A 13,066-nucleotide genomic window follows, 5' to 3' on the forward strand; every position below is an offset into this window, starting at 1 on the left:
CTTTCTTTTTCTATTCTTAGCTGGTCTTCTGATGAAATCTTTTCTTCTAATTTTTTTAGTATAGTTTTAATATAATATATATCATAAAATAATAAATCAAGCCTTCTGAAACATGGAGTCAGATCCTTGTCTCTTCCCTCATCCTTGGATCCCTGTGAACATGGTCACAGAGGGATTTAAATCATGTAAACCACACAAAAATTTTCTCAGTTCCTGGGAGATCAGGTGGTCTCATTCAGGTACTTGGCCAAGGAGCTGGTGAATGTCCAGCACCACCTCAGGTGTCCAGCAGCTGATCTCACCTTCAGCAGGGAGAGTGTAGGGGAAAACCTCACTTTGCCACAGCCTGCAATTAACTTTTTTCAACAGCCTGGATGAGACTAATGAGCTTTCCAGCCTTGATAGGTGTCATCTCTGACCTAATTGTGCTTTTCAGGAATTTTTCTTTCTGTCAGTGATGTCTCAGTCCAGCGGTTTTGATCCCGAAGCTTTCTATGTGATACAAATGTGTGGTGCTTTTAGGTTTTTGTTTTTCTTTTCTTCTGCTATTTTTAGCTTCTTTCTAATTGGCACAGCAGGCACTGGACTGAGCCTTGAGCAGCAGCTTGCTGGTGGTGTCAGCAGGGCTGGAAGGGGCTGGCACGGGGTGTGGTGTGCTGGTGCCTCTGAGCTCTGCCCAGTGGGACATTCCTGACACTGGTGGTGTCAGGGGTGCTGTGTGGGTTTGGCTCGTGGCTGGGTGCCAGGCAGGGTCAGGAGAGGTGGGATTGCCCATGAGAACCTCGCTGGATGGGATGTTGGTGGAGTCTTGGCAGCTGATGGCACATGGTTCACAGCTACCCCCCTGTTCTCTGTGGTTTTGGCTACACAGATGTGTCCTTTGCCCTAATGGGGACAAAATAAGCTCACTGGAACCCATCCCACCCCGCTGCTCCTTTGTCCTGCACACCAGGACATGTCCCAGGCCTTGGTCCTGGCTGTGGTGGTGGGTCTCCTCCTTTGGCACCAGCCCTGGTGCCAGTTCTGAGCTGGGCAGTGGGGCTGTGGCACCAGCTGATGCCAGCAGGAAGATTTCTGCTCACTGTTCTTTCTAGCTGTAACATTTGTTCCCAAATACAATTATTTTGTCTCACTTGAGCTTAATAGGAATTAAAAATCTTTGTGAATCAGCCTTGGAGGAGTGGGGGAGGGAGGGACAATAAACCACAGGCTGGGAAGTGAAGATGGGTGATGTTTAAATGTTCTGCCCAGTGATGTCATCTCACAGAAGCCATGAAAGAGCTGACCTGTGGTGCCAGGAACAGGGACAAGGGACACATGACTCAGCCCTGCAGCTGCCTTTGTGCCACTGAGTCATCCAGGCAGTCCTGCACCTTCAGCATCAGCTTCCCTTGGCACTTGAGGCAGCATCTCCCCATGTAGGGGCATGAAGCAGCTCCCCATGCTGGGGATGCCTGAAGGCCCCAGCCTCCCTGTGAGCCCTGGAAGACTCCAGTGCAGTCACTGAGCACAAGGGCTGCTGCTGGAGATGATTTCCTGGTTTTGTGCTCGATTTGCAGAATTGTAGAATCATGGAATGGTCCCTGTTGGAAGGGACCTAAAGATCACCTCGTTCCTACCCCCCTGCCATGGCTCTTGCTTGAGGCCACATCAGCCTGGCCTTGAACATTTCCAGGGATGGGGCAGCCACAGCTTCTCTGGGCAACCCGTGCCAGGGCCTCCCCACCCTCACAGGGAAGAATTTCTTCCAAACACTCAATCTAACCCTGCCCTCCGTGAGTTTGAAGCCATTCCCCCTTGTCCTGTCACTCCATGCCATTGTCTGAAGTCCCTCTCCAGCTCTCCTGCAGCCCTTTCAGGTGTTCTAAGATCTCTCCTGAGCCTTCTGTCTTCTGAGCAATCCCAAGGCTCAGTCTTTTCTCTCAGGAGAGGCACTCCATCCCTCTAATTGTCTTTGTGGCCCTTTGAGGCTCTTATCCAAACAGATTTTTTTAATTAGCCTGGCTGCCTCTGACAAACCCTTGTGCTTTTCTGCTTTTTGGTGGCAAAGGCCCTGTTCTTTCCTGTACATCTGAAGGGGATGGCAGGAGCTGCTGGCAGTGAGGGATGGTGGTGAAGAGGCCTCATGTGTGATGGTCACCAGCAAGATGACTTGTGCTCACCAAACCAAAGATCAAACCTTGTCAGCTGGGGATATTGTTGTGCTTCACACTGGCACTGGGCAGGAGATTAAACTGTTGGATCTGGGGCTTGAAGAAAGCTCCATCACTGCCAAGTTTGCCTCAAGCTGGCTGGGATTTTCATAGCCTTCCTTCAGCCACCTCTTCCAGAACAGAGCTGGAGAGGGGACCTCAAGTTATCTCCCTCAGACTGGGGTCTGGGTGTGAAAGGACTGGTTTCTCTTGATCCCTGGCTTCCCAGTCATTCAAAGAGCATGGAAGGACCTAAAATCCATCTCTGCTGCCTGTGCAGTCCCATCTCCTAGGGCTGGAGGGGCTTTGTGTGTGTTGTGCTGCTGAAATGAAGCAGGGCTGTGGATGCCTCTGCTCCTGGTCCAGCTCACCCCTGAGCAGCTGCTCCTTTGGTAGGGGATGGCAGCAGAGAGGGGAGGGTCTGTGTGAAGCTGTGTGGCCCTGGCCAGCTCACAGCCCACTGCAGTTGCTGGGTTTGGTTCCCTGGGGTGCAGCAGGTGGCTATTCTGGGAACACAGCATTTACTTTAGTAAATTTACTTTCCTTTAGCATTTCTTGGCAATTAAGGCAGACTAAGCGAGCAATTGCAAAAAACCCTGTGATGGTTGGGTGTATAAATAGCAAACTCACCACATTTCCACTGAGCCCCTCCAAACCTGCCTTCTGTGCTGAATGAGTTTCTTTGGGACTAAGGTATGTGTTTGCTTTTTTTTTTTTTGGAAGCTTTTTCTGCTCTGCTTATTCTTGGCTCAGCAGCCCTGGCAGACATCCCACGGTCCCACAGCCTGGCTGGTGCTGCCCAGGGATGCCAGCTGCTTTCCAGAGAGGTCCTGCCCTGGATCTGGGATGCACAGCCCTGTCCAGAACTGGGTGTCCTGGCTGCAGGACAAGGTGGAATGCCAGCCAGGGTCACAGCACAGCCAGAGGCTTTGTGCTGCCCCACAGGGACATGGGATGGTCTTTCCAGACACTGAGGGCAGCAGCTTTTGATAAAATCCCACTGGACATTGTGATCTGACACAGTGCCTGTGCTTCCTTCTCTTTTAATATCCATGTTACCGTACCCTGGGATAACGAGGTGATGTGGCAAAGTGCCAGGGCTGTCATAACACCTTTCAGCAGTCTGGGTTGCTCAGAGCCACATCCAACCTGGCCTGGAGCACTTCCAGGGATGAGGCAGCCACAGCTTCACTGGGCAAACTGTGCCAGTGACTCACCAGCCTCACAGGCAAGAATTTCCTCAGAACATCTAATCTACACCGGCCCTTTGTCAGTTTGAAGCCATTCCCCGTTGTCCTGTCACTCCAGACCTTTGTCCAAAGTCCCTCTCCAGCTCTCTTGGACCCCTTTACATGCTGGAAGGTACTCTGAGGTCTCCCCAGAGCCTTATCTTCTCCAGGCTGAGCAGTGATACCAACATGATGCCATCTGCTGCTCTGCTGACAGAGCTCCTGCTTGCTTTGCAGGACTCCCCCCAGCTCTGGGAGTTTCTTGTTCAGCTCTCAGGCTCTGCTGCCCCTGCCCTTCCTGCCCCTTTCAGCTTCATAAGGATATTTTGCATGTCAGGCTCTAAACTTGCCCTTTAGCATGTCTGGGGGGGAATATGGGTTCTGACATTAGAGTTCAGACTCTCCTTGCCCATGGACTTCTTCTAGAAGTAAATAAACCAGCTCTTCTCAGCCTCAGTTTCCCCAGTTTCTAACACTTGGGCCAAAATCCTGGGGGTTTGTCTTTGTGCAAGCTCATGCCAGGATCCCTGCTGGTGCTGCCACCCTTCCTGCAGTGAGTTGTGGGGCTGGGACCAGAGTTCCATTACTGGAGAGCAGCATTCCAGCATCTCCATCGTGGCTGTCCTCAGGGTGTTGTTTCGGCTCACGCAAGGCTTTCTGACCACCTGTGCCATGCAGTGTTGTAAACCCACACTTCCACCAGCTGCCTGCCAAGTTTCCTCTGCTCCTATCCCTGCTCCTGGCTGTGGGGTGCTGCAGAGTGCTGTGCTGCTTCCCCTCTGGCAGTGGGTTCCCCACATTCTTCCAGTCTCCATCTCCTCTCTGTGCCTGCGCTTCCAGTTCATCAGGGATATCATTGCTTCCAGCCTGCTTCCCATAGCTCTTGGTGACAAAATCTATTGAAGTTTGTCTTTGGGCCCTTCCAGCCTCTTGCTGCTACTAATGCTTGGTGAAATCTATGAAAAAGGGACTGTGGTGATGTTTTTTTATCTTTTTATCTATGGAAGGCCAACAAAGAAGAAACCACATGGATGTTTTGGTTTGAGTTCCAGAGGGAAATGCTAGAGAGTTGTGTTCTGGCTCATGACACTGCTTGTTTTGCTTGTCCTTGTTGCTGGCTGCACAGACTAGAAGAAGCAAGTTTGGCACTACAGCTGTGAGGGTCTCCTTGGGGATCAGAGGTGTGTGAGAGCCTCAGCTCATGGAGAATGGGGCTTGGAAGCAAATGAAGCAATTCTGGCTTCAGTGACCCTCGAGTCCATGCTGAGCCTTGTCTGGGTGGGCACTTCCATCCTGGCTGTGGGGTGGGGAGGGGTGTCCATGCACCCCATCCTCGGGAGGCAGCTCTGCCTGAGGTGCCCTTGTGTGTTCAGATGGATCCCAGCTTGTGCCCCCGGGTGTCACAGCCTGTGTTTGGGGACAGCTCTGCTGAGAGCTTGCTGTGCTCATTCTCGTGGTCACCATGGGGTTTCTGGCTGGCTCTGGCTGAATTCATTTTCAGTGACAAAGCTGCAAAGTGCACTTGCCTAAATGCCTCTTTTTCTCTGCAGCTGGACAGGACAGAGACAGCTGTGAACAACCTCAACCCAGCTTTTGCCAAGAAGTTCATCATTGACTACCACTTCGAAGAGGTGCAGAAGCTCAAGTTTGCCCTGTTTGACCAGGACAAGTCGAGCACACAGCTGTATGAGCACGACTTCCTGGGCGAGTTCTCCTGCACCCTGGGCACGGTGGGTCTGGGGTCCCTGCACAAGGGGACCCCAAAACACATCAGACACGGGGATGTGGTGAGGCTGCAGCTGTTCTTCTTACCCCATGCAAAGTTTGCTGGCTCCTTCCTGCAAAGGCAAATGTAATTTGCTTGTCACACTTCAGCTGTTGAGGTTGAACTGTTCCTCATTAGGGAATGTCTGCTTGCTCCAGTCTAAGCTAATCCTAGTGTGGGTTTCTGCTGGTGCTGGCAAAGGGGCATCAGCTGGAAGCTTCTGGCTCTGTCTTCACCATGGGGTACAGTAAGGGCCCAGTTTGGGCTTGGGAAACTTCCAGATATTTAAAGTTAGGATGCATGTAGTCTGCCTTTCTTTCTCAGTTTGGGTTTTCTCTTTCTGAAAGTTTTGTCTGTTGCTGTTGTGTAGCAAAGCATTCCTCCTCCTTGAGCATGTTGGTGCTGGAATGTGTCTTCTGCTCTTCCTGTGGAAAAGCTTTTGGGACACAATGCAATTTATGAGTTTTTGGAAGGTTTTTTTCATTCATGAGCCCAGACCCTGTTAGAAGCTGGCAGCTGCATTCTCCAAATGTCTTTGTCCTCTGGCTCAGAAGCTGGGAATGAGGGGGATTTTTTCCATCTTTTTGCAGCATCCAGCAGCTGAGGGCTGCTGTGGTACCTGGCACAAATGCAGAGGCTGGGAGAAACTGCATCTGTAGTGCTCAGTGCTGGGATGGGGAGGAAGGAGGTGCTGTAATAGGTGGGTCAGCATGGGGAGGGAGCCCAGGGTGCTCAGGGAGGCTCATGGGCACAATTGCTTTGCTCACAGAGTGCAGCATGGCACTGCATGTGGCAGGCAGCACCAGGACCTGACCACTGCCAGCTCAAGAGCTTGACAGGTTAGAGGAGCACTGACATTTACAGGGTTTGAAGTTTAATGACTGGAATTTTGGAAGTGGTCTGTGATGACCTAATTCTGCTCCTGCAGAAGTTAAGGGAGTGCAGGCAGCAGCTCTGGCCTGTGTTCAGTGGTTCAGCTTAAACCCATCCTTTACTGTTGGTTCTGCTGTGCTGAAGCACATCCAGCTCCAGAGTGGGGCAGCTCAGCAAGGGCTGCTTGTGAAAGTCATGGTCTTGGTGGGAGCAGAGAATTCACGGGCATAAGGACACAGCTGGAACCTTGCTGTTCCTGACTGTGGCTCTGCAGCAGCTCAGGGCTCTGCAGGCTCTTGTTGGGGAAGAATATTATCCATGTGCAGTGGGGGGGAAGGTGGGAGGGTCTGAACCATCTTCTCCCACTTGTTGGGTCTCCCAGATGATCTCAGCCCTTCTGGTGCTTGGGAAGGTGATGATGTCAGAGAGGAGACTGAAACTCACTGAGCTGGGAAAAATCTCAAGGGTTTAATTAATTTCCCAGTTTATTCTGTCTGTCCTGTTACAAACCAGAAGTGAAGGGAAGAACATGCCTTTGGGGGTGCTGTCCCTGCTCAGGGGGTCCAGAATGATGCTGGGGAAGAGCATCCAGCTTGTAATCGGGATCCACCCGTGGAAACATGTCCTGCAATCAAGGTGCTAGCAGGGGTCATGGTAGGAGTGTGTGAAATGGGTCTTGAGGGAGTGAGTGGTGATGTTGCTGGGATCAGATTGCAGTGGTTCTGTCTGGGTGAGGACCCACTGATCTCCTCCACTGGTGCCTGGGTTCCCCAAGGGCTGGGTGTCACTGGTGATATTCCCACTCTCACAGCCATCTCTGCATATTGGTGCTTTTGTTCTACTCCTGCAAACGCTTAATCTGAATTAACCAACATGAGCAATGATCAGTTGCTTATGGGTCTGCTTTTGATCACTTGTACAATCATGGCTTTTTTGTCTTTGGCATCTCTAGATTGTCTCCAGCAAGAAAATAACGCGGACTCTCCTCCTGGGGAATGGCAAGCCAGCTGGGAAGGGCATGATCACGGTAGGTTGGCTCCTTTGTGTAACTGCTGGGATTCTGAAGGTGGATGGGGGCAAGGCAGGGCACTCACAGGGGCTCCAGGAGACTGGGGTGAATCTCTTGAATATTCTTCCTTTTGCTTGTTGTTTTCCTGGCCACTTTGGTCTGTTTGGAGGACAGTTTATTTGGGACAGGACAGTTTATTTGGGACAGGGATGGTCTTGCTCAGTGTCTGTCCTGTGCTTAGCACTGTGAATCTTCAACTTCTGCTTCAGTCTCAGAAATAAAAGATGCCTCAGTCTGCAGAAGTACAAAGTAAATCTGTGCTGCTGCTGTTTGTTATCTGGTAGAAGGCGCCTGCTCAGACCTCTCTGGTGCAGTGACAGGTAATAGGGCTCATTCCTTTTGCAGGGATGGGTGATTTTGTTTGTAGGATGAGGATGTGCCATGGCAACAACTCTCATGGCAACAGCCACTGCTTCTGATCCAGACCCCTTCGGGCAGTGGCCTTCCTGCTGCGGATCTCTTCAGCAATGTTCTTTTTTAAAAAGAAGAGACTAAATTTAGGTGTGTTTCTGTTCTACCTCAGCTGCCATCATTTTTGGATCTCTGCTGTGTTATGGGTTTTGTGAAATGTGCAGCTGGGCTGCAAAGTTGTGGAAGGAAAGGCCAGCAAGGAGTTAAACTTCTGTCAGGTTTAAAAGCACTGGAGAGATTTAAAAGCCTGGGACCTGCTGCATCTCAGTTCTGTTTGCTTTAGGGGAAGATATTTTTCTCTCCTAATTGCTGCAGTTAGTCTTTAAATGCAAGGGGAAAAGCCACAGTGAGGTTCAGAAGTGGGGCCATTCCCAGGGCTCTCACATCCCATCTGCTGCTTGAGTGGGAAGAGCTGGAAAAGTTTCCAGTCAAGTTCAAAGGCTACGTGCTTTAGAGAAAGGAAGGTCCTGTTGTGTCACTAATGTGCCATTAAACATCCAAGGGGCAGAGACATCTCCTTAATTTTGTAGAACTGATATGATTTCTTGATCTGGGTTTTTTCATCCTGTCCTGGACTGGGTGATGTCCACACACACAATCCTGTTGTCACCTTTCCCTGCTCTTGGTGCAGTGCTGAAGCACACACCATGGACACCACTGGAGGAGCAGGCTTCAGGGAGTCTGGAGCCAAAGCCTGACTTCCTTGTCCTCATTCCCTTCAGTTGTGCCCAGCTATCCATTTTCCTAGCTGAGATGCCACACAGGTGAATGCAGCAGAAGAGCCGTGGCTGAATAGATGGGACTGTGTGGGGGTCCCTGAGTTTGAAGAGAGAAGATCCCAAAGCAAACCTCTGTGTTTGTGGAAGTAAATTTTAAAATCTTGCAACACCTTTAAATCTTTAAAATCTCTCTGCACCCCTGTGCTGGACATAGTGGTGGGGATGTTGTTACTGTCCGTGCTGGCCAAGAGAAGATGCCACCAGCAACTGTGGCAGGGTGGCACAAGGACATTCCTGGCTTGTCTGCACAGCCTGGCTTTTACAGAGCCTACAGGAGCCCTAAAGTGCTGGATTCCAGCTGAACATGCTTTTGTGGGGCTGAGGAAAGGGCAGATTTCATCCTCTTCCCTGCAGTTTCTCTTCCTCCTGCTGGTTTTGGTGATTGCTTGCACCCACCAGGGATTGGTGGGAGAGAAAAGTAATTCCATGGCATGGCAATAGGGAACTCCTGTATGGGGCAGAGGGGAAAACTGGGGCTCATATGCAGTGAATGGGGGTCCTCTGTGGACCAAAGAGTTGTGTCCACCATGGGAAGAACAGGAGGTTGTCCAGGAGCTGTGGCTCATCCCCTCAGCTGCCCAGGCAGATGCAGGAGCTGCATCTCTGCCTCCTCATCTCTGCCAACTCCCCAGCTCTCCTAAGTGCCAATAACCCTCTGATTGCTCCTTCTGTAGAAAATTGTCCCCTGGAGTTCTGCAAGTTTTTCTTGAAGCCTTGGTGTAATGACACTGCATGATTTCAGTGCAGGACAGCCTCTTGTGAGAGCCCGCAAACAGCCATGCTTGGGACACTGTGCACAAGGACAATGTCCAGGCTGTGTTCCTGGCTCTCCTGGTGCTGGCCCCTGCCCTGGGAGAAGGAGCATGCAGCTGGGAATGCTGGGGAACAGCTCAGCCCACCTCAAGAGATCAGAGAAAGGAGAGCTGGAGAGCAGATGCTTGGGCAGGAAAAAAAAGACAAGTGATTCAGAAAATGGCTTGTAATAAAAGTGAATAAATGTGGGGTTTTGTTATAAACATTCCTTTAAAATACCAAGAGACTGATTAGACCATATTCCAGACAAAACTGGCCCACTGGGGGCTGGCAGCCAAAGCCCTTCTGGAGCACGTGTGAATGAAGTCTCTCCATCTGAAGGGGTCTGGGCTGTGCTCCTGCCTGCTGCAGCTCCTCAGGAGCACTCATGGGCTCTTCATCCTTGGGGCTGCCCTATCAGGTGGGCATCTGGACACATGGCTCAAGCCCTGGCTTCCACCAGCATTTCCTCTCAGGGAAATGTTGCCCTGGCTTCCACCAGCATTGCCCCTGAGGGAAATGTTCCCCTAAGGATGTTTTTGCCTTGCCCAGCCCAGGACATGGAGGATGAGGTTGCACATCTTGCTGGCAAGGGTTCAGATGGCTTCTCCTCCCTCTTGGCTCAGTCCTTGGAGGCTTCTCCTCCTTGGAGGCCATGAATGAACCCTGGTACAGAAAAGCCATGTGAGACCAAGTCCAGCATAACACTCAAGAAAGGGATTGTGTTTTTTACCAGAAACATAATTTTAATGCTGAGAATGAATGCAGCCTTCCCTTGTCTTTCAGATAGCTGCCCAGGAGCTCTCGGACAACAGGGTGATTACTCTGAGCATGGCTGGCAGAAAACTGGATAAAAAGGTGAGTGGAGCTGTGTCTGGGGGATGCAATGTTAAATTTCTGCCCTCGGGATCTAAAGAAATCTCTGCTTTGGGTGTAGCAGTGACAGAAAGCAGTCCCACTGGAGAAGGTTTCAGGGTGAAACTGGGCAAGATCCTCTGGCTGCTGGGTACATCTGTGCCTCAGTTTCCCTGTTGTCACTGTTCTTCATCACACATCTCCAGGTGGAAGGATTCTGTGTGCATCAGCATGTTTCAGAGACAGCAGATTTACTGCCTCAGTGGCAGCTGTTTGGAATTGCCTCCTGACAGAGCTGGAAGTTTTGATGACCCTTGACTCTATGACCTGAGAGCTCCTGGCTTGTCACCTTCAGCCCCTCTGGAAGTGGGGCAAAGACCTGCTTCTGTACAAAGTGTAGGGCCTGTCTTCTCCCAGGAAGTGAGGATCTCCCAGAGGCAGGGAGCACATGAGCTTTGCTTTGGACGTGATGCACAGGAAACAGTTCTTAAAGCCTCTCTGAACAGCATCTTCTGACCTTATTTACCAGGCAACCAGAGCTATTCCTCTTGAACCACTCCTGTTGCTAAGCAATCCATGGGAATATTATTTTTTCCTTCTTCCTAGTCTCTCCAGAGCTTGTTTTATTGGTAGGATGGCCCTCAGTTTCTTTGAAAACAGGATAAAGCAAGCAGCCAGGCAGGAGGGTATTTGCTGGGGCAGAAGATGGGGCTCACCCAGTCCTGTTGTTAAAACTCAGTGGGTATCTGGTTTATCCAAGTGTTTTTCCCCACCTGTTGGAAATGGCTGTTTTCTCACCCTCCTCCTTACCCTGCCTAGTGCAAGGAGCCAAATGCCCCAGTTAGGAGGTGACAAATAACAAACAATTCAATTTAATCTGTAGGTGTCAGCAGAAAGGTTGTGCTCAGTGACCACCTGCTGCCACCAAGAGCTGACAAGGGTTCTTTGCCAATTCCCATACTGCAGGACAGAGTTGCAGTGCTCAAAGTCCTGCTCATGAGCAAAGGATGCTCAGGTCACTTCATGCAAATTAAAATGGCCCTTGAACAGGGATGTTGGATGAAAACCAATATTTTGGTGGCATTTTTGGTTATGGTTGAAATGCAGCTGTGGGAGCTGGGTAAAACTTGTTTAAGTTTAGGAAAGACAGTGAAAAATTGAATAAACAAAAGAAAACCAAGGCTAAGGTTGCAGCCTGGGGAGTTGCAGCATCCTGTAGCACACAGCATGGAGCTGGGAGCACAGCTACAGGCTCAGACATTATAGGAAGGGACTGGATATCACAGGACTTTGTGGTGGGGTCATGGGATCATCTTCAGTGCACACACCAAGCTGAAGCTGTGCTCATCCCTCACTGGCAGCTGTGCCACAAAGCCAGCCTGGAGCAGTGCTCAGCCCCAGGCAGCTCCTTCTGCCAGGGCTGCCCTGAGGCTGGGATCTCTTTGAGGCTGCAGGCAGGTCCTCCTCCCCATCACATTCCATCCTCTCCACCTGCATCTCACTACCTTGATTTAAATGTTGAAACTGCAAAGCAGGAGCATGTCAGCAGCAGACTCAGCCTGGGGCTCTCATACCTCATGATCAGTTCTTGGAAGAGTTGTTGAAAGATAAAATATCTTGCAGAAGAGGAGGTATTCCCACCTGGGACCAGCCATGTGGAGCCCAGAGCTGTCCGTGCCACCACAGCAGTGGGGACAGCAGGAGGTGACAGTGATGCTTCAGCATGGCTGGGGGACAGCAAGTGCTGCAAGCCAGGGCTGCTGCTGGAAGCTGTGATTTAGGGAGCTGTATCTGTGATTTAGGGAGCTGTATCTGTGATTTACGGAGCTGTGTCTGCTGGAAGTCCCTCCCTCCTTCTCCATGGTGTGTTAAAACCAGTTTGGATCATTTCAATTCTTGGATCAATTTGCAGATCGATCTGGCCTGCTGAGCTCCTTTGGTTGCTCAGTTTCCACCTCCTGCCAGGTTTGCAGGGGTGAGATGTGGGTGGGTTTGATGTTTTAAAATAGCAGCCCACAGTCTTGTGGCTTGGAGGCATCTCCCACCCTGCTTTGAACAGAACAAGGCTGACTGGACTTGCAGGCCAGGCTGATCCACGTGGGATGGCAGCAAATCCTTCAAAGCTCCCAGTGCCTCCACCAGCCCACGCTGGGCTGCTGCTGCTGAAGCTGCCTTGGTTGGAGGTTAAGCCAGCACAGGCAGGGTCAGGTACCCACCACTGGTTCTTTAATCCATCTGAGAAGCCTGCAAGTGCCAAGCCCAGGCGGTGGGTGAGGGATCAGAGCTGTGCTATAGTCACAAAGCTGCAGAAGGAATGGTTTGTGTTTCTATCCTACAAATGTGTGAAAAAGGGGAGGAAAAAACCAGCCTTGTCTCACCAGAGAGCCTTTATGGTCTGCTTCTCTGCAGAAGAATTTTGACTGAAGCAAGTTGTAGTTTCCCCAAGCCAGAACACTTTGCAGTGATTTACTTTTCTGGCTGGCTTCAGAAACAGGATTTACATGGAAATGTTGATGGATTTTCTGCTGGGACATCACTAGAACCCATGTGCACCCCAGCTGCCATCTCCTGGGCTTGCTGTGGACAGGAGGTCCTGGAGTGTCCCCGTTTCCTCCTTCCCCATGCACAGCCCCTCACATCCCCACTGCATCGCTCAGAAGCACAAACGCATCAAAATTCCTCAGACACCCACCCTCCTCTAGGAGGAAAACCCAACTGAAATAACTTAAATTCTCCATAGATTGTCTGGAATATTTGGGATTGGGTTTCTTCTTAGCAACTCCTTGGGTTTTTTTCTGAATGGGAACGAAGCTCTGCCTAGAAAAGCCGGAGTTTCCCTGCTGGTGCCTTCCTCCTCCCGAGGCAGCCCCCGAGCTGATCCCAGCAGGGGGGTGTGTGTGTGTGCACGTTCCCGTGAAGCAGAGCCTTTGTCGGGGGATTATCTGAGGAGATGCTGGCACAGAGGCAGCACACACTGACTCAGGGCTGCTAGCTCAGGGTGTTACATGATCCCTGTCAACACCAGGGCAGCTCGCTCCTTAAAGACTTCCTCTGCTTATGCTTTGCTGCTGTGTGTAGGAGGGTGGATTTTCTTCCTTTCT

The 13,066-nt window shown here is 50.9% G+C and overlaps 1 protein-coding gene across 1 annotated transcript in view; it reads left to right on the top strand.

Moving 5' to 3' along the window:
- CPNE2 (copine 2) overlaps positions 1–13,066 on the top strand; it is a 45,408-nt gene that overhangs the window by 12,565 nt on the left and 19,777 nt on the right. The window contains 3 exon segments of the mRNA XM_030956225.1: positions 4,972–5,151; positions 7,012–7,086; positions 9,897–9,968. Of these exon segments, the coding sequence (XP_030812085.1) occupies positions 4,972–5,151; positions 7,012–7,086; positions 9,897–9,968 (327 nt within the window).

The sequence above is a fragment of the Camarhynchus parvulus genome, chromosome 11 (genome assembly GCF_901933205.1).
Source record: "Camarhynchus parvulus chromosome 11, STF_HiC, whole genome shotgun sequence".
Taxonomy (NCBI): domain Eukaryota; kingdom Metazoa; phylum Chordata; class Aves; order Passeriformes; family Thraupidae; genus Camarhynchus; species Camarhynchus parvulus.